This window comes from Hirundo rustica, chromosome Z, assembly GCF_015227805.2.
Source record: "Hirundo rustica isolate bHirRus1 chromosome Z, bHirRus1.pri.v3, whole genome shotgun sequence".
Lineage (NCBI taxonomy): Eukaryota > Metazoa > Chordata > Aves > Passeriformes > Hirundinidae > Hirundo > Hirundo rustica.
Window position 1 is genome coordinate 81,202,553 of NC_053488.1, and position 27,467 is coordinate 81,230,019.

The following is a 27,467-nucleotide window of genomic DNA, read 5'->3' on the forward strand; positions in this document are numbered from 1 at the left end:
AATTAAAAAAAGCATTTAAAGATCAACTTAAAAATATAAAAATCTTATCTAAGAGAAAAATTGGTTTGAAAAGGGAGAAAGGTCCAGGGTGGTTGTCTCACCAGCTCTAGGGATGCTGGGATTAACTAGCTCAGCTTTATCAAACGCTATAGCACTGTCAGAAAAGAGACATATCCTCCTATTGCACTACTGACTTTCATAGGAAAAAGAAACCACAAGCAAACCCACAACAAAACATTAACCTGACAATAGAAGACAAGTTATTGTTAAAGCAAAACACCTTCAATAATTACCATTAAAAATTTACAAGAAATTAACAGAAATTGTCTTTAAGGTCCCTACCAGTCCTAATTATTCTATTATTCCACAAGAAATGGAAAAGATAAAACTAAGTATATATTTATGAATATATATTATTATACACATATTATATATATGTAAATTATTCAAATATCACGACTATCATCTCTGAACACACACATTCTCAGAACACTGCCCGGCACACCTCAGTTCCTGGCTTTTACCAGGGGAATTAACACCACCTCAAACACATTTGCATTCTCTAAGAGCACTTAGTACTCAGCAAAAAGAACCAACAAAAAGCTAGGGGAGCTTTAACACAATGAAGAAATTGCTCAGAAAAACATGTGGAACAAAAAGCTCATGCTTTTGTAATATGAAGAAAGGAGCACAACAGATGTGAAATGGTTTCGTGGATGTTTCTGTTTAGACAGACCTGGAAAATGGAGTCTCCTAACAAATAAAAGATAGCAGGCAATTCTATAGGCTTAACAATTCTCCATGACAACTCTTGATTTGTTATTATTACTACGAACCTCTTTAAACAACTTGGACTCTGAATAATATACACAGAAGTACTAATTCCAGAGAAGTGGCACCCTCTGGAAGCTTATTACTCCAAGCTGACGTGGTGGGGTTAGGCAGAATATACATGTAACTCTAATTTTGGCATCCTGCTGATTATGTATACTGCTCCTGCTAGTCTCTCCACAATAGAGGTCTTGATTAAAGAGCATTGTTCAGAAAGGGGAGCACATGCATTTGCAGCTGGCATAAACATGCTGCAGTGACTAAACAATGTTTGATGAGCACATGCAGCCCTGGCAGAGCCCCAAGGCGGAACCGCTGCACTCGTGTTCTGCAAGCCCTGACTGACAAACTTGAGATAAAACACACAACTCAGCCATGAGGGGCAAAAGCAGCAGCTCCCCACTCCCAGGGTAAAAAACAGTTGGTAATAAAGCTGTGTAAATAGATGTCACATTCTCAGTTTTAGGTATTAACCTGTCCCAAGTAAGTTAAACCCAAAATGAGTTAACAATGTAGAGTCTTTCATCTCGTGTTCCGGTTTCTCAGTGAGGGAGTGCCCAGTTTTCACTAGACCCTGACCCAAAAAAATAGTGCTCTTATTCTCTTCACATTTTATCTGACCTGATAGCTTCCCACAAATCAAGAGCCTTTGTGATAATGGATAAGGTCAGTCTTATCCTGTGGTAAGTACTGTCTAAGTTTATATCTTGACTTTCAAGAAGGAAAACAGGTGTTTTAGAAAAAGTGATTAAAAAAAGTTCTTGCGGACCACATTCAAAAAGGAGAAATTAAAGGACTGGTACCTGAAAATTCTTTCCCAGAGAAAGAATGTCCTTTTTGCAGTCATGCTGCTCTTATCCCCATATTACATCACTGAAACAAGAACTGGTTAACGATAACGATGTCAGATAACTAATACAAATAACAGGCCCCCTTCCACTGGTTAGCACAGCACTTTTGTTACCGCACGTCCACGTAATTAAAATTAAAAACCTATTAAAATCCCTTTCCCAAACATCTTTAGTGATTCACCCATGGCCTGTAAGCATTTTTGGGAACAAAACATCTTAGTAATGTAGTTTACAGGCTTTTCAAGTTAGTGCACACACATAAGAGTGGGCTGATTATTTCATTTCTCTGATCTCTTGAAGAAGAGACAACTCATATTTAGTAATTTACAGTCACGGAAAACATGGGGATTTTCCCCTCATTAAAACTAAAACCTTCAGGTGGTCTCAGAAATGTAAGTTTCCTTGCATATAAATCAGTGCATATAAAACCAAAAGAAATACTATAGATATTAATGCAATTCTTATTTGAATTCCCCAGTTTCGACCCATGTCCTAGGCAATGTCTCACTAGTTCTTAATGAGATGAAAACTACATTGCTCAATGTATTTCAGTACACCAAGTCAATAACACTGGCAAAACCAAAACTGCAGTGGTGAACGGCTGATTTAGAAAATCACAGCAGATCACAGGACTACAATTTTAACTCCTTTGTGAGCCCAGGGAAGTAAAAGATGATACTAAATTCTTCTGTTTTCAATTGTTAGGAAAATAAACTCAACGAAATTGCAAATAGAACAGTGCTTGTAAAGGCTAGACAAGCTCACATTTTTTTCTTGAACTATGCATCTTCCCCACATCACCTCAGGCTTAGACCTCTCACCTAAATCAGAACTGGCTAATCAGTAGCTCAAGTTAGTCTCTAAAAGACACATTAGATAATTTTTTTTTTTTTTTTCCTGTGAGTGATTCAGCTGAGAGGAGAATATGGACTCAGGACAGACTGAAAGAGTCAGGTTTATTCCAACTAAATAGCAAAATTCATCCCTGTGATGCTCCTGGGATGGATTAGCGATATAGAACAACAAATTCTCACTGCAGCTAGAATTAAATAGGTATGAAACACAACTGCAATGCACCAAATTCAGTGTGAATTAATGGAAATACATCTCCCATTGTTTTGCAAGATGTACAGCCATCAATTAAATGAGCAAAGAACTAGTACAAAAAAACCCAAAACTGATTGCTTCCAAATTCCAGTTTTTGACACCTCTGCAGCCCCTAAGAGTATTGACAATGTTCTGTTACAAAATTTGTGTTAACAACTTACAGGTATTATTCACACACTGAAAAGACAATGCGCTTTTACAAATGGAACAAAAAAAAAAACCCCTGTACCTCAAACTCTTAAAAAACCCCAAAGCTTAAGACTTGTCTGAGAAAAACAAATGCAGAAAAACTAGGATTTGGGTTCTAAAAATAAGAAAATAAACAAACAAAAAACCAAAATCAGTTACGCTTTGCACCCAACAAAGCAGTTGCCATCTAATTTTAAATGAAATGTCAGGCATTATTTGCAGAGGTACCTGAGAGGAACAAGAAGAAAAGATAATGGAACAAATAATCTTCTATGAAAGTGCTCTTTCCTGGAATGATACTACCCAGAAAAAACTTAGCCTTGAAATTCTGCACTGTACCTGCCTTTCTGGGAAACACATTTTTGCAAAAGAACCACATTCAAGATTTGGATGAGGAAAACCTAACTGCCAAAGAATTTTCCAGTGAGACTAAAATATTTCAGAAAAATTCTAATTGAATATTTTCCTCACCAATTCCAAATACATGGCCAATTTGGCTTCAAACTGTAAAACTCAAAGACCCTTAGGCTTTGTCCTCATGATAAAAAACACTCATTCCACATACTGACATGTAACAGGCAGTAATTAGCATTCTGTCAAATCCTATGGGCAGGCACACCACCTCATAGGGTTTTAACAAACCAGCAAATTCATGGCAGTGCTTTTCCACCAGAAAAAGAACTGATCTTGCTCTGCTCACTGGACACAGAAATTAGGGACCTGTCCTCGCTATTCAAAGAAAATGTCATTTTTATGTGTGGACTACTAATACAGACTGACTTCATAGTGGAAAACCAAAGATATGTGTATTTTAAATCACTGCAGTTTAAGGAAAGAAATCAATAGGAAGTGCAACCCTTTCCTCACTGCACAATCTGCAGCTCCCTTATTTCTTCATCCCATTACCCTGCAATATTTCCTTATTTGTCACTTTTTAAAAAATACAGGACATCTTGAATTTGCCCTTTTCTTATGTTTCAAGACATTTTCTGTAACTGCAGCAGAAGAAATAGACGTTGAACTTCCTCTGAGGATCTAAACATATCCATTCAATATTTTATACTGGAAAAGGTGCTATTTGAATGAACCTAAGAGTAAACATGAGCTTGAGAGTTCTCCTATGCCTTCGCAGGTAGAAAGATAAATGGTTCCTCTAGAGCTGTGAGAGTCTCTGAAGAGAATCCACTGGTGAGATTCTCGGTTTTCAGGCTCTGGCTGCTGTTCATCCTCACAGGAAATACAGTACTGGGGTCTTACAGTGAAGGTTTAGAGCCCACACACAGTAATATCTTTTCCAGAGCACCTACTGTCCTCTGTAATTTGTGTTTGGGAAACTAAAGCTTGTCAATATGCCATGATTTAAAGATTTCTTCCCCCTAAAAGGAAAGCATTTGTACTCTGTTCTGCAAATGAAAGTAAGTCTTGATGTCCACACAGGGATTTGAAATACACAGCAGGTATTCCAAAATGGAAGAATCTGGAATAATTGAGAGGAAATGAGGGAAGACAACACAATAATACAAAGAGAGAAAAGATAACTGACAATTTTTCTTGCACAAATCCAAATCTGTTATTTTATGAACACATTACAATACTTACGAGAGAGAGAGAGACTCTCAATTGTACTCAAGAAATAAGAAGATAACACTATAAATAATATTGCACTCTAAAGGGTAATTCACAGTAGGCCCTAAAGCAATTAAACTACCATTTTTGTCCAACTGGATAGGTCCAGTGAAATACACAAGTCCTAACAGGTTGAGAAAAAATGAAGAGAATGTATTCATCAGAGTGTTTGATTTCTCCTTTTTCAACAATACCAGTTTTAAAGGCATAAATTACCAGTATATTAAATTAATTTCTCCAAACTACTGCTTATCAGATGCAGCAATCAAATATATAATCTTACAGCTAAGCAAGGAAAATAGAGCTTAATTATTTAATTCACCAGGACTTTTGTCACATCTTGTATAACTACACTTTGTAAGTGTGTTGTACACCTACTAATATGGTAGGGAATCATTCTTTCAGAAATTATTTTTCTTACCTCCAGGCCACAGAAGTGATGCACTCCAATTCCAGAGTACCTGAAATACCTGAAGGCACACCCAAGGTGAAATGGAGAAAATGATGTGGCACTCAGAATTTTGAGATTACTTTCAAGATAATACTTAATGTTTCTATTACATAAGGCACATTAGAAGCCAGCTATTTCTAAAATGGGCTTCCAAGAAACCCATTCAAGTGTCCACTCTCAGGTCCTGAAGTACACAGACATTAAGTGATATAAGTGATATGAGAGTCATTACTTTCACACTGACCTAACGATTAATCATTTCATCTTCCTCTCTTCAGCCGGTGGAATTGCCTGGGAAACAACCTGAACTCTCAATGACCTTTGCTAACCAAACAACACATTCTCAGTGGTTTGGAGCAAAGTAACTATTCAGACCTTGAACCAAGATAGTTTGGACAGTACAAAGAGCTCTACCAATTACATTTCTCTCATTTAGAAGGCTGTGAAAAGTTTTGGTTAACACAAGCTTCTCCAGCTTTTTTTTCAACTTTTAGTCAACTTATTATGAACTCACAGGCCCGACCAGGGAAAAGCAGCCACAGGAAATGGAGGAGACAAATAACAGCATCTCTTCCATCATCCTAATTAGCAACAGTGCTGCATCTAAGGTGGAATTTGTTAAGCTCTTACCCTCCCTGTTTACAAACTTAAGCAAAAGGCAAAGGGAAAAAAAAAAAAAAGAGAGCCTGTCACATTACTGTAAAAAAAAGAGACTGCTAGCACTCAAATAATTGTTTATCAAAGGCTATTTAGTCTATTTAATTGCCAGCCCCAGGAAAAAAAAAAAAAGAGCTTGCCGGATTTCCATTATTTATTATATGTGGAGTGACTCGCTGAAGCACTTGGAAAGATTTACTTCCCAGTGGTCACCTACTTAGATCAAGCACTAAATCACTGCCTCTGTGGCTGGTGTTTGTTTAGGTGGCAGCAGTTGAGCTGGACCAGCCTCCCCGGCCCCTCACTGGGGTCTCTGTGTGTGTGGCCCGCGCGGGGCTGCAGCTGGATCCGCATACAATTCCCACTGTGCTCCAGAGAAATTGTTATTCCAGCATCTTTTCCAACACCCCAGGCACCCCAGACACTGCTCCCAAAGGCAGAGCCACCTGCTCTGAGGGAGGTAAATCACAAGCACGCCAGGATTTTCACCAAATGCGTTGGAATTCTCACAAAAACATATTGAGATTTTCGCCAAACTCATCGGGATTTTCACTAAACACATTGGGATTTTTAAAGGCACAACTTCTTAGGCTCACTTGCACATCCCTGAGGCACAGCCAGAACCAGTGTTTCTAAAACTCAAAACACCATTCTCTGTCCCAACCAACATTTCAAAACAAGTAAGTACTAAAACCCTTATGAACATGCCTGAAGTTATTTTTCTTATTCTATTACTTTTAAGCATTACAGGCAACCAGGGCACTGCAAAGCAGAAATGTCACAGTGTCCTCCCTGATTTAGAATCAGACAGGAATTCTTCATGACTTGGGGGTGTTTTCCATCCATTCAAACTCCAAACCATCAGCACTAATCCATTACATATACCTTACATACACATCATTATTATATACTGATGATTATAAACATTTTTTAAATTATATGAAGATACAAGTTTGGTTTCATTCCATCAAAGCAGTGCAGGAATAGGTGTCAGCACATCCTTTTAAACACCTAGACAACAGTTCATGGAAAGAACTTATCTGATCATTAACTGAACAACAGGTGAATCAAACACTTTGTTAAGTCATCAAATCTACTACACGGGCAATGCAGATAATTACAATGCATTTTTCATTCCAGTCCCTTTCAAAGCAAGGGGCACAACGGGACTGCCACCACTTCCTCCAGAAAACACCTGGGCAGTAAAACAAAGTTCTATATCAGAAAGCATTTCCCAATAATATGCCTATGTTTTCCTTTGCTTAACATCACTCCACTATTTTTATTTGTACTCCTACAGACCACCCAACACAATTTTGGCACATAGTTAGACTATATGGAAGCAGAGCTTTAGCAAGATGCTGCAAAGAAGGTAAAACTTATTTCAAATACCATGGTTTGGTACAGCCATGAAATCAGTATCTAGCGCAGAGATTTTCCAGTCACTAATCCCATATAGGATGGAAAACTATGACAGAGCTCAGAAATTACTGGGCACAGATAACTGCTGGTGATCAGCATCATGTTCTACGCAGCTCCCATTAAAAAAAAAAAATTAAAATAACTGAATTTGTGTATATAAGCATGCATATATTTCTAAAAAAAAACCACCAAAAAATACAAGGCATATTATTGATTATCTAAGACTAAAAAATTTACTATCAGGAACTCATGTACCATTCCATGAAAATATTTTGCAATATATTTTTATTTACCTGAATTAATAAGCATTTTATAGCTCAAAGTGTAACAATGCATTTCAGAAGTTTTTGCATTTTTTTACTAAAAATTGTTAATTATTAAATTGATAAGAGAAAAACACTGAATTTAAGTCATGTTTAAGCTGCAGAGTAGTTTCTCTAGGCTTTCTCTGTGCTAAATTTACATTTAGCTGAATATCAGCCCTCTGGATGTACAGAGACCAGAAAGATTAATTTCCTCATGTGATGCTGAAAGAGCAAGATCACAAATGCTTCCACACAGAGTTTGCAAAACATTTGGAACATATTCTACTACATACCTGAAAGCTGTTTTTAATACCTAATTCTGTTATTTAATTCTACATAACTGCTTTGGCAAATTTATTTGCAGGCATTAGTTTAGTACAGAAGGACAAAAAAAAAAAAAAAAAAAAAAAAAAAAAAAAAAAAAAAAAAAAAAAAAAAAAGGTGCATTTTCACCCGTGAAATCCTATCTTATCTAAAAATATTCTTTCAACACCCAAACTTTAACGCATACATAGGAATCAAGGTTCTTTATATTTTCAGTTTCTTTGGACAGATTATTATTTTCCCAAATTGACATAAAGTTGTTTTCATACAAATTAAATTTCTCATAAGCCTGAATTGATGGAAACCTATTAGGTGACCCCATAAACACAAGCATGTTTTCACTTAATAAAAATACAGCATGTATTTAATCTGGCCTGTACTTAGAACATGTGACACAGAGCAGAAAGAAAAACAAAAAAAAGATTCTTAACCTTACTGCTCTCAATTTCTGAGTACAGTTTGGTCCTGAACTTGCAATATCTTTGTGAACAATCAAACAGCTCACAAGGTTTAGGGTCAATATGGCCTTGGGTAAATTAACAGAAATACCTAAAATGCAGACTGGTAGACTGACACTTTTGGCTCCTCAAGAGCCAAACTGGGCTTTAATTTCCTATACTGCACAAGGGAAAAGGCATGTAAAAGAATAAATTTAAAAAAAAAAAAAAAAAAAAAAAAAAAAAAAAACTGGGAGATTCACCTTAAGTTTTAACACAGCAAAGCACAACCTGAAATATCCAGAAGTGTCTGTAGATACAGACTACACTGGTTTCTCTCCTCTTTTAAGAAGGTCCTTCTCTTTGCAGTCAAGCAAGCTTTCCCGTTTGCAATTCAGTGCAACAATTTCAGCCTTAGCTTACAAAATATCTGAAGTAGTAGAAAAGCTAATTTTAAAACTATGGTTTAGCATTTGAAAATAAACTTGCCTGAATTTTATTTTTTTCTAATTTAGGTGAGTAGTACAAAGAGAGGATGAAGAAGTATGGAAAACAGAAGTGCACAAGAGGCTACAATTTGGAAAGGGCAGCAGCCATTCCAAACCACTCACCTCCTTTTTAGCCTGGCCCATGCAAGAGCTCACAACACTCATTCAATCCGGAACGAGTATCACAAGTCTGCCTGATTTTAAAGACCATAATAAAATACAAAAAATAATTTCATTCTCATCATTGAACAGTTAAATTTAAAGATTTATCTACTTACAGAGCCGTCATTCAGGTTCCTTTCATATGAGAAATGACAGGCCTTATTCTTTTCATCTCTTGAAATCACGAAGTTGTATTTGCCAGCTGACTCTCCTCGAGCTATCAGTGCTTTCCTCAGTTCTTCCACATATTTTTCTCTGTCCATTTCTATGTCAGCAGCCTCCCTAGAAATGTCCTCTTCAGATGCTACCAGAAAGAGACATGCAAGGAATAAATCTTCATGTGTGTGAACAAGTATATGCATTATATATTACATATAAAGCATATATTATTATATCTATATTTTGTGTATTTACTATATATATAGTACACACACTTTGTATATATATTTACTATATATCTTAATGCGTATCTATATTTATATACATATACTTTTTAAAAATATATATATATATTTGTATGCACATAGAGACACATACTGACTCGATGACCTTTAAGATCCCTTCCAACCCAAGGCATTCTGTAATTCTGTGATTCTATGAAATATTAGATTATTCTTCCTTTGAACACACATTGGTGTGTTGTTTCCACTTGTGGATATGTAGCACGAATACTGTGTTTTTCAGAAGTTCTCTCCCCTTTATTGCCTGTCTGAAAATGGGTCATTTGCTTATTGCTACTCATCCACAATTCTAGTTGCCTGAAGTCACCCAAAACAGTACAGAGAGAAATGTAGAATCCCTTGCAGCATGAGGCAAAGAGGGGTAGAAGAAGGTAAGTTTGAAATACTTACAAAGGAAGTGTATGTCTGGAACAGTGATTTCAATACTAAGATAAACTTTTAATAAGTAATAACTTTTAACAGTAAGTCATAAAAAGAAAGACACTAAAATACTGCAATAGAGCACTGTGGGTTCGGGGTTTTTACCTGTATATGCTGCATGTTCCTTTATGATATAAAATGAGCAGAACTGATCAATCTTTAGGGAAATATGATACGCATAAATCCTCATAGATGTAGTTCTTTAACCCAATACCAAGGTAACACACCAGATTACATTGCCTATTTGTGTGCTTCTCCTCCCCTCCAACATTCACCATTCTCCCTCTCTCCTTAATCAGGACTCCTGACACATTTCATCATCACATTAAACATACAAAACCCATAAAAGACAACTCCATCAGCAACTCTCACTCTCTTCCTGGTAGGTCTTGCCAAGGAAAATAATCCACAGCATAGGAAACCCAAAAGGGATTTACCACAGCAAGAATATTCTGACTGTTGCTTTTCCTCCCTCCAGGTTTTGAATTTAAAATGGAAGCAGTCTCAAAAATGATGTAATAACTTTAGAAAGTGACCAAAACTGGTGTTTTGTTGAATGAAAACACACATCAGTGCAGTAGGAAAACCTCATGCACAAGAACATCCACCCCCAATGAAATTATTCAAGGGACTAGAAATCCAGTAAAAATTTCCTAGAAAGGGATCAGATTCTTCAAGAACAGAAAAAAACTCTCCTTTGGATGAGCACCCAATACTCATGGCTGAGCTGTTGTGGGTTTCTTTCTTTCCTTTTCAACAGAGTGAGGTCATCCTGCTTCCACTAGCCCTCTGTTTTGGGAAATTGTTATTCCCAATTTTACCAGATGCAGGTACGCAACAAAATGAGAACGGTGTCTACCTATTTTTCTATACACTCCCAGCTAGAGTGTATAGAAAAAATAGGCACAGCCTTCACTTGAAAAAATAAGAATCATCGTCTTGTGAATTCTAAACTGGGGTTTTGAAGTTGCCTATGAACAAGAAGATCCTTCAAACAGAAAAAACGGTATTTGTCAGTGTTAACACCCTTTTTGTTATTTTCAAAATAACCTGACTTTACTATTATCAAACCAAGAAAGAAAAACCCTTCACTACTGGGAATCAGAATTGGAACACGTATTTGCTTTGTGCAGGGACCCTTGATTGGAGTGTTTGAAATGTTAAAAGCAATATGGAAGAGCAGATTTAATTTATGTGTTGATTTTTAATTTACATTTATCTAATCTCAGACATATATAAAAGCTTGGCTTATGTCGGAACTGAAGAGAAACAAAATCCGCTGGGCAGGGAAAAGGAAGGAAGAAAGGAACTACATAGATACCTAAAATTCAGACTAAAGAGTCCAGAAAATGGTTGTTCCTAGAATTTGCTGAAAATACATCGTTCTCTCCTCCCTTTGAAATATTCTTGCTACTGATAGAAGGGCTTTTGATTTGACATTTCTCAAAGGAACACACAAATCTAACCTTTTTTCACTGGGCATGAATGAGAGAAGCATGCACATATGCAAAGACCCATCCTCTTACTGAGGTTTCAGAGAGGAGAAAAAAATCCCACAGGCTAAGTTTTTCCTACTTATCGTTTATTGTCCCTTTTTCTTTCTAAAAATTCACTTCAATATGAAATACAGTTACCTTTGGCTAATAAAATTTCATGAAAACACTTAAAAAAACATCTGCAATTAAAGGCTTCATGGGCTCCAATTTGCAAATAGTACTTGCATACACATTTGTTCAAGAATCTGAAGAAATCACTTCTGCTGAAGTGTTACTTCAGCGTCACTCCAAGAAATTATATATTCTTGAGAAAGAACAAATTACTGCATATACATGTGCTGAAAAAATTAGTTTTCACTTTGACACACAATCGCTCCAGATTTCAAAGTTCTCTGAACACATCCCAGAAGATCCTTAATACCACCTCCACCATCAATGGGGACAAAATGCCAGTGAAATTTCCATACAAGTTGTGGGTCACAGTTTAGAAAGTGTTTAAAAAGGAGCAATTAACAGCAGTAATAATTTAAATTAATGTATTTTTCTTTCCATTACCTGTCCCAGTCCAGGCACACTGACAATCACTAAGAAGTAAACCAAAGCCAGTGCCTAAATCCTTTTCCCATGACACCTGTAGAAAATAGGTTGCTTCTGGATCAGAAACTGGATGAATTCTGTTCAAAGTCTTCTCCATCTTCCTAATACCTGTTTAAAAAGCAAGATAATCTTGTTATAATCACTGGGGGGCTTAACAGCTTATCATAACTATCTTGGGGGTTGTATGTGTGGGGAATATACAAATATAAGCATGATTGTAATTTTATTCTGCTTTCCTCCCCAAATTCAGTTTGTCAGAGAACTGGTGATACTTCCAAACAGAAAACTGAATTATAATAAGTAAGGTTTCAGTGCCAACAATTAAACTTATTTGAATAGTCTCAAATTAAGAAGCTGTCAGGAAGCTGGGAGACAGGAAATTACTACACACAAGCTCTTCTCCGTGGCTGTTTTTAACTCACGGTCTGCTATCACCCAAAGTACAGAACATTTAACATAATTCAAAATAATCAATATTCATCTGGAAGACTGCCAAGTGAAAGCTGCTACTAAGCTTCACAGCAAAGCAGAGAGTGTAGCAAATGCCAGCAACCCAAAGGAAATATTTTAAGCATTGGATTCTGCAGAGAAAATATGTGATGGTGCAGTGAATTATGTTTGCTCTATGACAAAGCAACTTGGCAACCTGTGCTTGACCTAAGGCCTTCTCAAGAAACCCATGTATTTATACACAGCCTAAGTGAAGTGACTGAGAAAAGGCTACATGTTCACTCACAGACTAAAACTAGCATGTAAAAGGAGGAAAACCCCAGATGAGGCATTTAAACTACATGCACTGAATACAATGGTGCTTGGGCAGGGATTAAATGCTCTATTGAGCATTTAATTTTCCATCTAAGATGCAGCAGTAAATCATCACCAGGATCAGTTCAGACCCTGAGGGGACTCTCTTCTCCAATCAGAAGTAGAAGGAAGCTCTTTCTTTTCTCCTGGACATTAAGAAACAAATCTAGATCCAGATATATCTACCTTGGCTTCTCCAAAAATTGGCATTTTCAGTTTAGCAGGAACAGCTTTAACTGCAGTTGACTGAGCTGTTCCTGACCCTTGCTCAACTCTGCACCCAACAACATTTCAAAATGCATCTCCCTTGCCCAGACAAGTACATAGCATTAAAAGCAGCAAAATATATGAATTTAAGCATTGTTTTTCAAACATAAAGCTTTAGTATTTACATCTCTAGACCACCATCATATTTACTGTTACAGAGGCCATACTCCACCTTTCTATTCCCTGAAAATGCAACAGAAACTAAAAAGTTACCAAAACAAAAATTGAAAAATTAATCTGAGTTAAAAAAAAAAAAAAAAAAGGGGTTTCTAGTTCCATCACTAACCAGATGGCCATTTCAGAAAATCTACAGTGTGCCTGTGCACCTGCAAGCAAGAACAAAAGAATTAAATATCTGGGGGGTGGACAGCTGGAACAATGCTTTTGCAATTAGTGCCTCCAGAAATAAAGGGATTTTAAAGATTTGTGGGGCACTAACTGCCTGGCCATGGGTCAGTAATGAGCACGGGGCAGGAAACACAAACAATGCGTGCTCAAGCATACACGCATGCACTCTTCTTTCCTGCCACATTCCCTTTTGCTTCTTGTTAATAATTGAAAAATACAGTCTCTTGTGAAATATTTTCATAGAAGTCCTCCTTTGACAGACATTGTTTTTAAAAATATTTCAATTAAAGACTGTAATATAGTAGGAGACAACCCTGACAGACACCACACAGGGTACTGATGCCTATATGTGTAGTCCAACAGGAAGGTTTTGCTTGGTTCATGTGATTTTTTATCACAAAGTAGAGCAGCATTCAGTGAAAAACACCTGCACTAGAGGCTTTATCAACCCAGACTCTTTATAACATAAAACAAAGCAAGAGAATTAGATTTTTTATTTATATAATGATAAAGCGAATGAAGTGTCAGTAAGCCCTCAGTCAGAAAAAGTAAGGTCAAGAGTACAGAGGAAAGAAGCCTCTATTTATTTAAAGATGCACTAACAAGGTCTCTGAGGCCTGAGACTAAATTAATTTCATATAGTGATACTAGTTTCCCATGCACACATCAGTATTTCATCCCAGTGATGTAGCACAGCTAAAAATGAAAGTTCTGTTTAAACAACAGTCTTGGTACACCTGTAGTAAAACACAACCTCAACAGAATGAGGAGACACAACCAAGAATAAAACCCTGAACTTCGAAACAAATGCAAAATACCGTTTTCCTGCTTTTCCACATTTTATTGTGTATCTCTGAAAAACAGCCTTTTCTAAGAAAGCATAAAATGAAGATACTTTTTCTCCTGGCTTTCATCTACTCCACAGTGCTCACTGGCCTTTTGAATGGAATATTTTACTTATTACTCCATGTTCAGGAGCTGCCCCTCTTAGCAGAGCTCAGCCAGACTCCATCTCCAAGCACTCAGCTGTTCCAACCCATCAGCAAAAGCTCAAGGACTTTTGCTGTATACAATGCCTATTACATACTTCTCTTCAAAAGGAGGAAAAAACCTCCTTCACAAAAATTAGTCTGACCTACACAGCACATAAAAACATCACTGCAAACAGTAATATTATACCTTACTGTTTTTTCGAAAATAAAAAAATTACAACAAACTAAAAATCCAAATTCCTTTTCCCTTCTTCCCTTTTATGTCCTTTATCCCTTTATGTCTGGAGAACACAACTCTGTCACAGAGTTGAGTGCAGTGTTCAGTAAATGGATAAACCACACACAGTTGAATGTGGTTCATAAATACAGAAGAAAATACCAAAGGACTTCCCTACTTATTTAACAACTAAAAGTTGCTACTAAAGAAATTAAAAATACAGACAATAAATGAGGGTATATTCCTTATTCATTCACTATAAGGTGACTGCATGCATTTCATTCACTCTAAAGGCAAATCTTAATAACAGATGTACAGCACTGTGTTTTCAAAATAAGATGTATTGCTCTGTATTTCAAGAGGTGAAATAAAACAATCTCCTCACAGCTAACCTGCTCCAACGCACCCACCTGCTCACTGAATTCATCACCCCATCAGCTTCCATTGTGTTACCTTTATGTGACCCTTCACAGACCAAACACTTCCACCAGATAAAAACTTCATTATGAAACAAAGACACAAATATAAAGGAGAGGTGAAACCTTGAGAGTTATTTTAACTTTCGTCTTGGGGTGGAAAGGTAGGAACTGTGTTAATGCTCAGAAAGATTAAAACAGCCCCCTGAATTTTTGGAGTGTCACTATTTAACAGTCCAGCTGTTGGTGAAGCTTGTTAAAACAAAATAAAATAAAGTCATTGCGTAAAAGCAGACTGCATTTTTATTGCTACCCAAATTACTGGAACCAGCCTCTCATTATGGATGCCTAAAAAGACCCTCTGAGTCCATCAGACCAGAGGAGCACCTTCAAGTGCCATTCACCATCCAGACCCTGTGGGCTCTTTCCATTCACCACCTCCATAAATTGAGAGCAGTTGGTTCTTTCTTCCTTCCCCTGGTAATGACAAAGCAAAGCAAAGCAGAGATGCTTTGGGACTGGGGCCACAGAAAGGCAGTGTTTCGTCCCTGAGGGGCACAGGGGGTCACACACACCACCACCTCTCCACACCAGGGCCCTGGGGCCAGCCTGCAGGTGGGGACAGCAGAGTCCCACCCCAAATGTGTAAATCAGAGGCTTTATTGAGGCCTTTGAACAGTCAGGGATTGAGCTATTTATCTTTAGCACTTTGTCCTCATGGTCTTTGGCTCCTGTGATCACCATTAGGCAATGTTTCCCTCGGAGGAGGAATCAGCTGTTGGCTGGTGCCTCTGCCCTCGGAACAACAGAACACAAAGGCCCTTCTGAATGAACAAGACACTCTTAAAATGGCCCCACAAAGAATTTTATATGTTGTTTTGGATAGCACCAGGCATAGACCAAAAGCCAAATCTTTCAGGCTGCTCCAACACAGCATCATTGATAATATTCTGAACTTCAGCACTTCATTTTTTTTTTTATTTTTTCCCCTCCATGCAGACTAAGGGCTTTTTTTTTTTTTTTTTTTTTTCCCCAAATCGGTTGGGCTGCAGGTGTTCCAAACCTCAGCAGCTATGCCTGGAAGACTACTTACAGACCAGAAAGAGCCACTATGTCTTTGAAATGGAGCAATTACCATAAGTGCTTTCTTGCTGAGGAAAAAATGGGAGCTATCCACAGGGATTTCAGAATAGAAGACCACACACTAGTGTTAAAGTCTACTCTTTGGTTCCTTCTGACACTGCCCAAACTACAATCATAATCTAATAATCAGAAGAAAGTTAATAGTGAATTCATAACCAGAGAAGAGGTACTATTCAGGAGATGCTACATGTACTCCTAAGTGGATAATTGGAGATTTAAACTAGTAAAGAAAAGCTCAAGATTGCTTTTAAAGATTAAAACTAGCTATTACCACATTTTCTAACAGAAGGAAATAAGATAATGCCTGTATTTATGCATATTTCCAGTGATATATTTCATAGAAATTGATATTCTCTAGTGTTAATTTAAAATTCCATTAACTCCAATACTTCAGGAGTAAGAACATAAAAATACCTGACAAAAACCTCAACTCTCACTCCATTAATCTTAGAACTGCTACTGATCCAACAGGGACTTCCTCTTTTCTCATTTGTTTTTGGAAGAACATGACTGGTCCAACGAACATGAAGACAAATAACACAGCATCTTTCCTGTCCCATCTCACAATAATCCTCCCACTCCTCTGGTCATAATACTTGTTTGACATTGAAGAATGATTCAAAATTAACCTTCATATGGAACTTACAGATAAATCTGAAAGCCAAAGAAGAAAAAAAAAAATAGAGCTTTATTCCCTAATGCAATTTAAGGGGCTAAAACATTTATGTATTACATGCATCCTAAATAATATTTAGTTGTTCTTTTGTTTAACTTTATTCTGTGTTAAAAGCACATAGGATACAATTTTGCCAATAATGCAACTTTGCCTTGGAGATAAAAGAAATGAAGCAAAAATTAGCACTTGGATATTAAGAAGAGACTGAATGATTTTCTCATTTTGTGCAGAAGGGCAAGTGGGCCATTTAAGAAATTCAGTGCTCCGTGGCAACATTTGATCAGGAGATCATGGGCCCAACTGCAGAGCCAAGGTTCACATGGCTCACATTTACACTCCTGCCTTCCCACTGCTTCATGGCAGCCACAGAACGATTGGAAACATGCACATGCTTTTTGTGCAATTGTGTGTGTCCCCCAAAAAAGAAGAAACTCCAAACCAAAAAACCAAAAACAAATTAGTTCTGAGCTTGTCAGGCTCCATGGGACAATAGGATATGGAAGATTTGCCACAGAAGATCTGGAATCCACGATAAGGAAGAACCCTTGTCAGGCTTATTTACCACAGTCACCAGCTGAAAAATGAGGAGAAACAGAAGGAAGCAGACAGCCAACAACCTTTATAGTAGGAATCTTACTAACAAGCCTTGATCTTAATTGTAGCCTGGAGGCAAAGCCCACCCTGGTGTCTTTCATCCCCTTGAAGTCTCATGCCTAACCCACTACCCACGGCAGGCATCCAGCCTTGCCAAGCTCACTTACAACCATCTACATTAAGCTACAATAAGGTTTTTTAAAAAGCCCTTCATTGTATTAAAATAAACAGCAAAGCGGGCAATTATACTAGTATATACTAGCAAGTAAGGGAGTATGCAGACAGATTTATAAAAGGGGTAGACGCTTCTTTCTCACTCTTTTTGTAACAATTCTTCTCAAAACTAATAGTCACACTGTCAAAACCTCACTTTAAAACCTCACTTTCCAAGATGCACGATAAGCCAGGTTATACTCTCTGAAGGTTAGAAACCCAAAAAAAAAAAAAAAAAAAAGTCATGCAACTGTCATGTCATGTTTCCTGATGAAAAACTGAATTTTAGTAGTGACGTTACTAAAAAGTGCATGTGAAAGGGAGCAAAGATCAAAGGCAACAACCAGCTCAGCCTCCAGAGGATAAATCTGGGATAAAAAGTCAGCAAGGCCTGTCTCAGAGACCCAGACCCCCTTTCTCCGCTGCTTCTGGAAGATGCAAGTCCCAACAAATACTTTGTAACTCTTAACTTGGCAGCAGGACACCCTGGCTTTTGAAGGTTCTACCACACCCAGAGGCGGCACAGCGCCTTTGCTTGAAAACCACAGGATATTAAGAAAAAGAATTCACTTCCTCCTCAAATTTTTTTTTTTTAAATGACACACATTCTAAATATATATAATTTTCCACATAATTTCTCTGAAAAGACAGCACTAAATATTGCTGTATGTTTTGCAGATAAAAAACAGAAAAAGTAAGTTGCACCAGACACAACCTTTGAGCCCAATGTATACAGCCAGTAAGAACAAAGATTTGGGAATTCCAAGTCTCTCAATCAGATTTTTAAAATCATGTCAGCAGTTTTCAGTACCTTAGTATCATCCATGTGAGGACAGTAAAGTTGAAGAAATTTTGGGGGGGAGGAAAAAAAAAAAAAGCAGCATGTTTTAATCACCCTTCGCCCATCCAAAAATACCCCAATACATATGTCTTTTTGATGTATATTTGGATAACAAAGTAGTCTGGCTGAGGTATCATCTGTTTTCCAAAACACTGCCTTCTTTAAGATTAAATATTATCAGGATATTCAACACAAATCTGTCGCACAGATTTCCTTTGTTTTCTACATTTTAGTCCCCACACAGACCTATTAGAATTCCACTCAGTCTGATGTGTTTCTTTAAATGTCTCACTTAACATCACTGAGCAATGGATTCCACTATTCTTTTTTTCTTTTTCCCCTTTTTTCTTTCTAAATTTTAAGCTGAAATAAATTCAGAAGTGTCTAATCCATAAGAGAGCCATAGGAAAAAGCACCCAGTCTGAAACAAATGAAACAAAGAAATCAGTGTCAGGTAGATATGGATGGATGGAATTCTGTACATAGGATTTTCTGAGGAGTTTTGAAAAACTGAGCCCAGTAACCTGGAAAAACAAGTTTCACCAAATGTTGCCACTTCAGTGGACAAGGGCAGGTATAAATATGAAGGCTTACATATCTTTCTCTCCTCCCACCTCTACACACAAGACTTTTCAAAGAGATGGATTATTTTAATTTCCCGTTCCTGTCAAATTAATAATAAAAAATAGGCCTAGGCTCAAAATTGCTTTATCTTACTAAACAGTTTCCTCAGGCATTTTCTTTGAAGAAAATTCCTGTATTACCCAGTCTTCACTTAACTGAAGTTTTGGTTTTTTCTTTTTTTTTTCTTTCCATCTGCTATTTATCTATCAGAAAATGCAACACTAAACTCCCTGAAAACAAAGAGCTCACACGGCTTAAGTTTATTCATTTAAAAATTGTAATTCATTTTGCTTTGCCTGACCCTCACAGAAAATAATTCACAAGACATTCACAAGGAACTGAGACATTCACTTTCAATGCAGCTAAATTTCAATTTTGCAGTTCTTTATCCAGCTTTATAACTGCGCATTGAACATTAGTTACTCCGTTGATGGATTAGGCTGAGTTTGTAGATAAGGCAAAAAGACACATATTGAGCACAAATTTCAGCTGTTTCCACACATGGGCACAGGTTTAGATCAGGCTTTGTGATAATCCACATCTGACAAACCAAAGCAAGTTACAAGCACCTGTCCCCATCATGACATGTGCCAGTATTTTAGCAAGGAGGGGACATGGGACACAAATCCCATGACCTCACCAAACTCTGAGCAAACATGAAGATTTAAAAAAAAAAAAAAAAAAAAAAAAAAAAAAAAAAAAAAAAAAAAAAAAAAAAAAGAGTGAGAGAGAGAGAGATTGAGAGAGATTAAAATACCAGAAATTCAGAAGCCATTCACTCTACTCTCAGCCAGTACTTACAAATCTACTGGTTTGTGCTCCATCAGCACCATGTCTACAAACCACATCTGGAAAGGAAAAAGGGATCAAAGAGCTTCACGGGAATCACTTGTACTTTTAACATCACAAGTTTTGTACATAAAAAAACTAAAAAGCCTCTCAAGACTCATCAGCTCACTGCTTTTCTAAACAACTTTCATGACCCTTTCACTCTTTCATTCATTTGGGGGGGGTTGTTTTGGTTTTTGTTTGCTTGTTTGTTTTGGGGTTTTGTTGCTGTTGTTTTGGGGGTATTTTGTGTTTGGCTTTTTGTTGTTGTAGGGTGTGGTGTTTTGGGGGTTGTTTTTGTGTGTGTGTGGGGGGGGGTTGTGGGGTTTTTTTTCCTACTATGGACTGGGCAAAAAAAACCCAAAATCAGAACAACAAAACCCTACTCAAAAATTTAACTCTTACCCAAGACACTTGATGCCAAGCAGGGGATCTACTCTAGGAAAACAGCTTTTCAGTATTAGTGTTCCTTTACAGCTCCTAAAGAATGCTTGCACGAGAGTGAAAAGAAACCTGCAGGCTGAGATGAGGGCACAGCAGGGGCAAAACCAGTGCAAAAATGCCACTGGGACTTGAGCTGAGAGAGCAATTAAGTACTCCTCAGTAAAATACAGCACAAAACTGCTTTGGCACTGAACCAGTCAGACAGAAGTTCGAGATCTTAAAATCCAAATTAAAACAAAGGAGAGATGTGAAGCACCACAGAGGTCTCAGGCTGCCCTGTTAAGGATGTAAATTACTGCTTTCCCAGGTAAATTAATGACGGCATAAAAAATGCAGAGTGGGGCACAGAAACAGCACAGAAGGTATAAATATTTTAAATGCAAGTCTCAGTTTATGTTGGAGGGCACTTCACCTTCGTGTTTCTGGCTCTCAACTGCAGCTGCACATCAGTACCTGAAACACAACAGCGAGCAAACACAATGGCCCTGAAATAATGCAGGTACATAAACATAAAAAAAGAGCCTTTAAGCACAGAAGTCACCTCTCCACAGCTCCAGCCTCTTCCAGTGCACCTTTAGATAAGAAACCTGCTACTGCATTTTCCTCTCATTTGTGCTACAAATGCCATTATTTATTTTGCACCATCAGAAATACCACACTCAAAATATGAACCTCAAATTAAGACTATATACAAAAAAATTCCTCCTCTACCTCTTTACTTAAAAGAAAAAAAAATCTGGTTTTAGGGTAGTCAGGGTTAATAAAAAATATCCCTGCAACAGACAAGAGTAAAAAAAATATAAAATATAAGGCACATTTTTCATATATAGACTTCTCCGACCAATGCATAAGGAAAAAAACCCTTCTCTCTAATACTGTCTTCAGGAGATCACAAAACATTACTCAAGTAGGTGTATTTCTAAGACACACAAGAATGCTTCAGCTAGTTCTCTGCTTCTTCCTTCCTAAAACAATCATCCTCCATGTCAGCTTCCAGAGAAATTAACACTTCTGCCCCATATCCTGATCTGTGGCTGCTGTGTGCTGGACTCTGAAAATTAAGGTTCATTTTCTCAGCCGGAGTAATTTAATATAAGCCTCCACAACAGAGTGTGATGCTTCACTGCTTGGCTCAACCAGCACAAATATCCCCAGGATTCTGTGAAGTTTCACCCCAAGCCTGACACAGCTGACAGCATTTGGAAAGCCCCAAGCTCTCTCTTTCCTGTCCTGCTTCTGTGCTGAAAAGGGTGGCCTCTAAGACCCCTTTGTAGACCTGTAAACAAACAATTCCTTTCATAATCATTTGAATCATTTATTAAAAAAAACACATACACACACAAACACACCAAAAAAAAAACCAAAAAAACTCACCAAGACAACCACACTACAAATGCAGCCTGTGATAGAATATATAGCCTCACTCCTCCTCTTGTTGCATTAATTTTTCTGTCCCAAGATAGCAAGCAATTTGGCTGATGTTTAGATCAAGGACACAAACGTTCTCAGTCTCTGCACTCTTAAAAGTCACATCAGATCAGTCTCCATTTTTTTCTGTTTATTTTGAAATCTGAGCTCTAGCTGTCTGCTCTGTTGGAGGACACCCCTTCCCAGTAAAGGCACATAATAGTCTGCAGAGCAAATGAAGAAATATTCCAATGTTTTTCCAAGCTTTGAAAATTTGGACAATTTCATCAAAAAATGTTTTGTGAAATCACCAGTACACCTTAGAAAGCAGTAGCACCAGAGGCCCTTGCTTGAGGCATACATTTAATGATTTTTTTTTCCAGCTTGGAACTTTTCCTGTAAGACATGTTCTTTTGTGTTATTCAGATTTGACTGCGTTAGATTAGCAAACAACAGTAATTTGTTTAGTAATTATCTCATAAATTTCGCCTTAGCTTAGTCAACGTGGCACCATACATAATTCAGTGAGTTTTTTGTACCTTGACATATCTTGGACAGCAGTCCTTCCCATTTACATTATCTAAGTTCTATGAATAATCTTCAAATTCACAGGAGGTTTTTGCCACCTTTCCCTTTTTTCCATCTCATACATAGAGGAAAAGGATGTGGGGAAGACTAAGATCCACAAGACACTGATTACAAAGAGCAGGAGACGAAGGCCATTGTTTCCTAACTCAGGAAAGGGACACAACTCAAGTCAGAGATACAACTAGAGAAAATATTCATTTTGGTGGAAAAATAAATAATTCCAAGAACAATTTAATGTTATTTTACAATAACAGTATTATAAAATAAGTTTATTTCAGTCGTTTCATAAATAAACAGTGTTTATTTCAGCTGTCTAAACTGGAATCTTGGTTATTTAGTGATGTTGGTTCAGAATTTATGCACATGATTTTATGTTTTCCCCACAACATCAGCAAGCACTACATTACATTTCTGCCAAATATATCGGTGAAGAAATCACAGCTGCAGCCTACTAACCTTGAAGAATCAGATAATGGTTTTGAGTTCTTAAAAATTTCACCCTCAGCTCTGGGTGGTTCCACTTACTCAAGGACAAGTGCTGCTTTTTCATCTGGGGCTCCCAAGCTCTATCATAACCCCTGAAAAACATTTTCCACCTCCTGTTAAACCCTAGGTGACAAGAGTTAGGGATTAAAATTTCTCATCCTCAAGTGGTACTGAAAGATAACAAGGACATCAGAAACAGACATTGAGACAAAACAGCAAGTGACCCCCTGCAAGGTCCATGACACACCCACCAGCACGTAGCACGAGTATTTGCTATACTGCTTTAATGAAGCCAACGTGCAGCACAGAAAACCGCCTTAAATTATTTTGTCCGTACTAAAATGGACACTTTGGTCAAAACAGAGCATTGTAAGACATCCAGTGTTGCTGCACACCAGCAGCAGGGATTGTCTGTGTCAGGAGAGGCACTGAGGTCACCCGTGTCAGGCACAGCATCAACTGTTCTACAGCAAGGCCATCACACCTTGGATGTTTTTACAATCTGGAGTACCTTGCTAAGTGATGGAATGCCCTTTGCATCAGCCCATCAGTTGTATACACATGAAATCTGCCACAAAAAGCAGTTCTGAGGTGCAAGAATTTCCACTGCTGTAGGAACATTTCCCACAGTACTGCACACTCCCTGTGCAGTAACTTTCTATTAAATGTGTGGTTAAAATCCTGGGCTAAAGCGTGATGTGAAGAATGAGGTTCATTCCTGCTCAGAACAGCTGCAAACTCCAAGCATTTCACAGCTATTGTGATCCACCCTACTACAGTGACTATCATATGCACTTCTGGTAGGTGACAGGCAGCAGCAGAGAAATGAAGAGGAGCCAAACCGAAACATAGATGGGGATTTGTTTTTTCAGGGGTTTTTTTGTCTGTTTATTCTGCTTTGGGTTTTTTGTGGGTTTTTTTTTTTCCCTTCAAAACTGTTACCAAACAGAACACCACACTCCAATTACCACTGTCAGCACACAGAACACCACCTATCCACGACAGGTTTACCTGCAAAATGCACACCCCTGGTGTTCCACCACCTCTTTACACCAGACAGAGAGCAGAGCAAATCTGTAGCAGTAGGAAAAATGCAAATAAGTTTATAAGTGTTCATGCCACTGTTCATGCCATTTGAAGATACTGGGAACAACAGATGTGAGCACCACATGGAAGCCAAAGAAAAGCCATATCAGATTTTTGCCAGTCACTCAAGCCACCATTTCTCAAAAACAACCCAACTGCATTTATAGTTTATTTTCAAATGTTTTTTCCACCTCATATACACACATGGATGTAATAAAGACAGAAACATATTTATACAGATGTACCTGTACAGATGTTAGTCACCCACCTGTGGTATTTTTAAAACCATTTCCTCCAATCCTCCTCCTCATGAAAGGTAAAACACACAGAAGATAAAAACCAAGGCTTCCACATGCAACTGTCACTGTTTTGTGGTAATTCTTCCTGCATCTGGAAACAGCCTAGAAGTTAAACTTTTTTTACCTTTCATTACAGACACAAATTCCTTGATGTGCTCTACTTCTCAACTGAACAGTAGGTAAGCTTTTCACCACTAAAATATTTCTCAACACCATGAACACTCCTCTTAAGAGACCAAACAGTAACAAAAAAACAGTATTTATCCTAAGTTTTTATTTAAATATCTGAATATTGCTATGTAGATCAATGTAGATGTTTCAACCTAAGATTTATTTTTTGATGTTCACCAGACAAATGGGCCTACCCAGCCCATTCCTGCAGACTACACCAACAAAGTTGTCCCAGCTCCTCAGAGCTGCTTTTCCACAACAAGATATTAATTAGGAGGGGAAAAAGTACATGGGAAACTGGAACACCACCATCTGAAAGCTGATATTCCAGTCAATATCCCATGACTATCACAGCTGTATTCCAGAAAACACTTCCAGGCTAGGTGCACCAATCTCTTAATTTATGCCACCAAGGCTTCAAATGGCAGTTTTCCCACCACAGCAAATCATTCACCTGACCTGAAATCATTTTAATACAGCACATGATCAGTAAAAATTCCCTTTTGAACAGCTGAGACTGTTGGAAACTTCACTTGGAAATTAAACATCTAGGGTAAAAAAAAAAAGAGCAGTGGTTTTTTTTGCAAAAAATCTGCAATCGGTTTCAGGTGGGAGCTTGCCAGAAACTATCAAAGTAGAAGAAAAAAATTAACAAATCTATCATAAAAGGGCATGTTTGAAAATAAAACTACACTAGAGAAAGCTAGGTGACCACCTGAAAGCAGGCTTGGCTATGGTGTGAACAAGGACAGACAGCTGGAGTCTCCCCAGACATTACAGAATATATTCAATCTGAGTTTCTAATTCACACTGAGTACCCAGAAGTGAGTCCAAGCAGGCAAAACAATCCAGTTTTTGCTTTCTATCTCTGACACACATAAAAAAACGTGCAAAAGTATTATTACCTTTAAAGTCTTCAGTCATGTTTACCATCAGAGGCTGTATGGGACAGTGATTATACTAAAAACTTATTTCTCTTTACAAACATACTTCAGTGTAACAGCATTCAAACACTTCAAAGTGAAGTTATCCTAGATAATTAGGCCATTTTTTAGAACAGTCTTTAGGCACTTAATGATTTTTTTTTAATCCATAACCTTGACATGTGATCCAAAGAAACTAATCCAGAGAATGTAATTCAGTAACAGGAATAAAATGTATGAACATGTTGTGAGAAAATGAGCACACAGCAAGATACCGACTATCTGTTAGACAGATAGATAAATCTGCAACTGAACGAACCTTTATAGTCACTAAACAATCTAGAGAAAAAAACCGAACAAATCCTGAATCAACACAGTGCCCGAAATCCACAGGACAGAAAAAACAGTTGCATGAGAGAAGCCACCTCAAACTCTTTATCTGCTCATGCTGGTAACATCCCATGTACATTTTGGTGATTACGAGTCTGAAACCACGATTTCACAGAGATCTGTCAATTATAGTGACCCAATCTAGTACTACTAAGGAAGTTGCTCTGTAGAAGGCATGAACAGCATTCTAAGTGTATTGCATAGGTCTCACTCATCTTAAGGCCTCTGCTTCAGTAGATCACTGCCTCAATTTCATTGGATAAATACATTTTATACACATACATCAACCCCCAGCCTCCCACAACAGCTGCACAAAGTATGTCAAATGTTACTTCAAAGTGTCATTTTAGAGAGAAAAAAAACTGTTTCCCCTCACCAATGGAAAAAGCAAAATTTGTCTCACACTCAGCAGACAAGCATGAATTTGGTGCTGAAACACAGAGAATGACAAAGATCCCAAAACCAAGCCATCACCTTGGGAAGGGGTGATGCTTTTAAAACCACGTTTGTAAGGAGGAACAGGCTCCTCATAAAACTCCAAGTGTTTGTTATGACAGCAACACTCGGTCATCTAAACACAAAGTCATCACTGTGAAGCTCTTCCACAGAACTCACTTTACTGAGGTCGGACAGCACCAAAGGTTATTCAGTTAAAAAAAAAAAAAAAAAGAAGAAGAAAAAAAGTTGGAAATTCTTGGGCAGGTGCAGCTACAGAAATGATGATGAAAAGCTCCAAAAGAAGATAACGTAGCACAGGAGCCGAAATACAATAGACCAGGAGGAGACAGTCTGGATTCTCTCAACACAACAACAGTAACAGTAAGAGGGCCCGAATTAAGAAATAGCCTCATTGAGGTGTCAGTAACCAGCGGCTCACGCCCGCAGGGACGCGAAGGCAACACCCCACAGCTCTCACCCACCGGCGGGGAGCCGAATATCAACGAACAACCAAAAGAAACAACCAAAAACACACCAAAAGAACCAGGGGGTTTTGGTCGGTTGGTTGGGGGTTTTTTTGGTTTGCGTTTGTTGGGGGCTTTTTTGCGTCTCACTAAAGACGCGTGGCCCGCCTGGCCGGGTGCAAGCTCAGTGAAGGAATAATCCTGGTTGTTCCGGTTGTACCCACACCGGGACACGGTCGGAGTCCGCTCCCGCTCCCCTCAGTCCCGGTGCAGGGCTGATCCCGATGATCCGGCCGTCCCCACACCGGGAGACGAGCGGCCCGCCCCAGCTCCCCTCAGTCCCGGTGAGAGATAAGCGAAGGGCTGACCGCGGTTATCCGCGTGATCCCGGCAGCACCCACACAGGGACGCGGGAACCCTTCCCCCGCACTGCCCTCAGCACCGCCCGTGCCAGCGCGCGCGGGGCGGGCCGCCCGACCTACCTCCCTGGCCGCCACTTCCGTCTGTGCCGCGCCAGCCAATCAGCGCCGCATTCGCACCCCTGTCCCGCCTCCCGCCGGCCGCACCGACCAGTCGCAGCGCCCCACGGCGCCGCCAGCCAATGGCGACCGTGCCTCGCTCCGGCGCACTGAGGGCGCGTGGTGCGCGCTTCCGCCCGTCGCGGCGGCCGGAAGGTGATGTGGCGGAGCGCGGCGCGATGGTAAGCGCGGGGCCTGCCCGACTCTGCATGTTCGGGGGCTGCGTCCTTCCTGCTCCTCTGCCTTTCCGCGGCCCTGCACGGTCCCCAGCGGCGCCTTCTGGCCCGGGCGGGGTCTCCAGAGATCGTTTATGCCACAGGCCGCGGCTTGCGGGAGCAGAGCCGCCCCAAGGCTTTGCTGGGAGTAGCGCGGGGCGGGTTTGCATCAGGGGTTTGGTGACAAGAAAAAGACTAGTTTTCTGTCTGTGCGGGTCATTAGCAGCCGGTGCGAGGTCGGTCAGGTGCTG

General features: G+C 38.8%; 2 protein-coding genes across 4 annotated transcripts in view; one reads left to right on the plus strand and one right to left on the minus strand.

Moving 5' to 3' along the window:
* XRCC4 (X-ray repair cross complementing 4) overlaps positions 1-26,972 on the minus strand; it is a 60,747-nt gene extending 33,775 nt beyond the window's left edge. The window contains exons 1-3 of one of the 2 annotated variants that reach the window (XM_040091123.1): positions 26,966-26,972; positions 11,783-11,932; positions 8,967-9,154 (exon numbers count right to left, since the gene is read on the minus strand). In XM_040091123.1, coding sequence (XP_039947057.1) covers positions 8,967-9,154; positions 11,783-11,921 — 327 coding nt within the window. In that variant the 5' untranslated portion in view covers positions 11,922-11,932; positions 26,966-26,972. Of the gene's footprint in view, positions 1-8,966; positions 9,155-11,782; positions 11,933-26,707; positions 26,897-26,965 lie in introns of those variants that run through there. The other variant, XM_040091122.1, reaches the window with a different exon arrangement.
* Positions 26,973-27,129: 157 nt separating this feature from the next.
* The window catches only part of TMEM167A (transmembrane protein 167A), a 60,355-nt gene continuing 60,017 nt past the window's right edge, over positions 27,130-27,467 (plus strand). Inside the window, exon 1 of one of the 2 annotated variants that reach the window (XM_040089753.2) lies at positions 27,130-27,183. In XM_040089753.2, coding sequence (XP_039945687.1) covers positions 27,181-27,183 — 3 coding nt within the window. In that variant the 5' untranslated portion in view covers positions 27,130-27,180. The remainder of the gene's footprint in view (positions 27,184-27,467) is intronic. The other variant, XR_005704391.2, reaches the window with a different exon arrangement.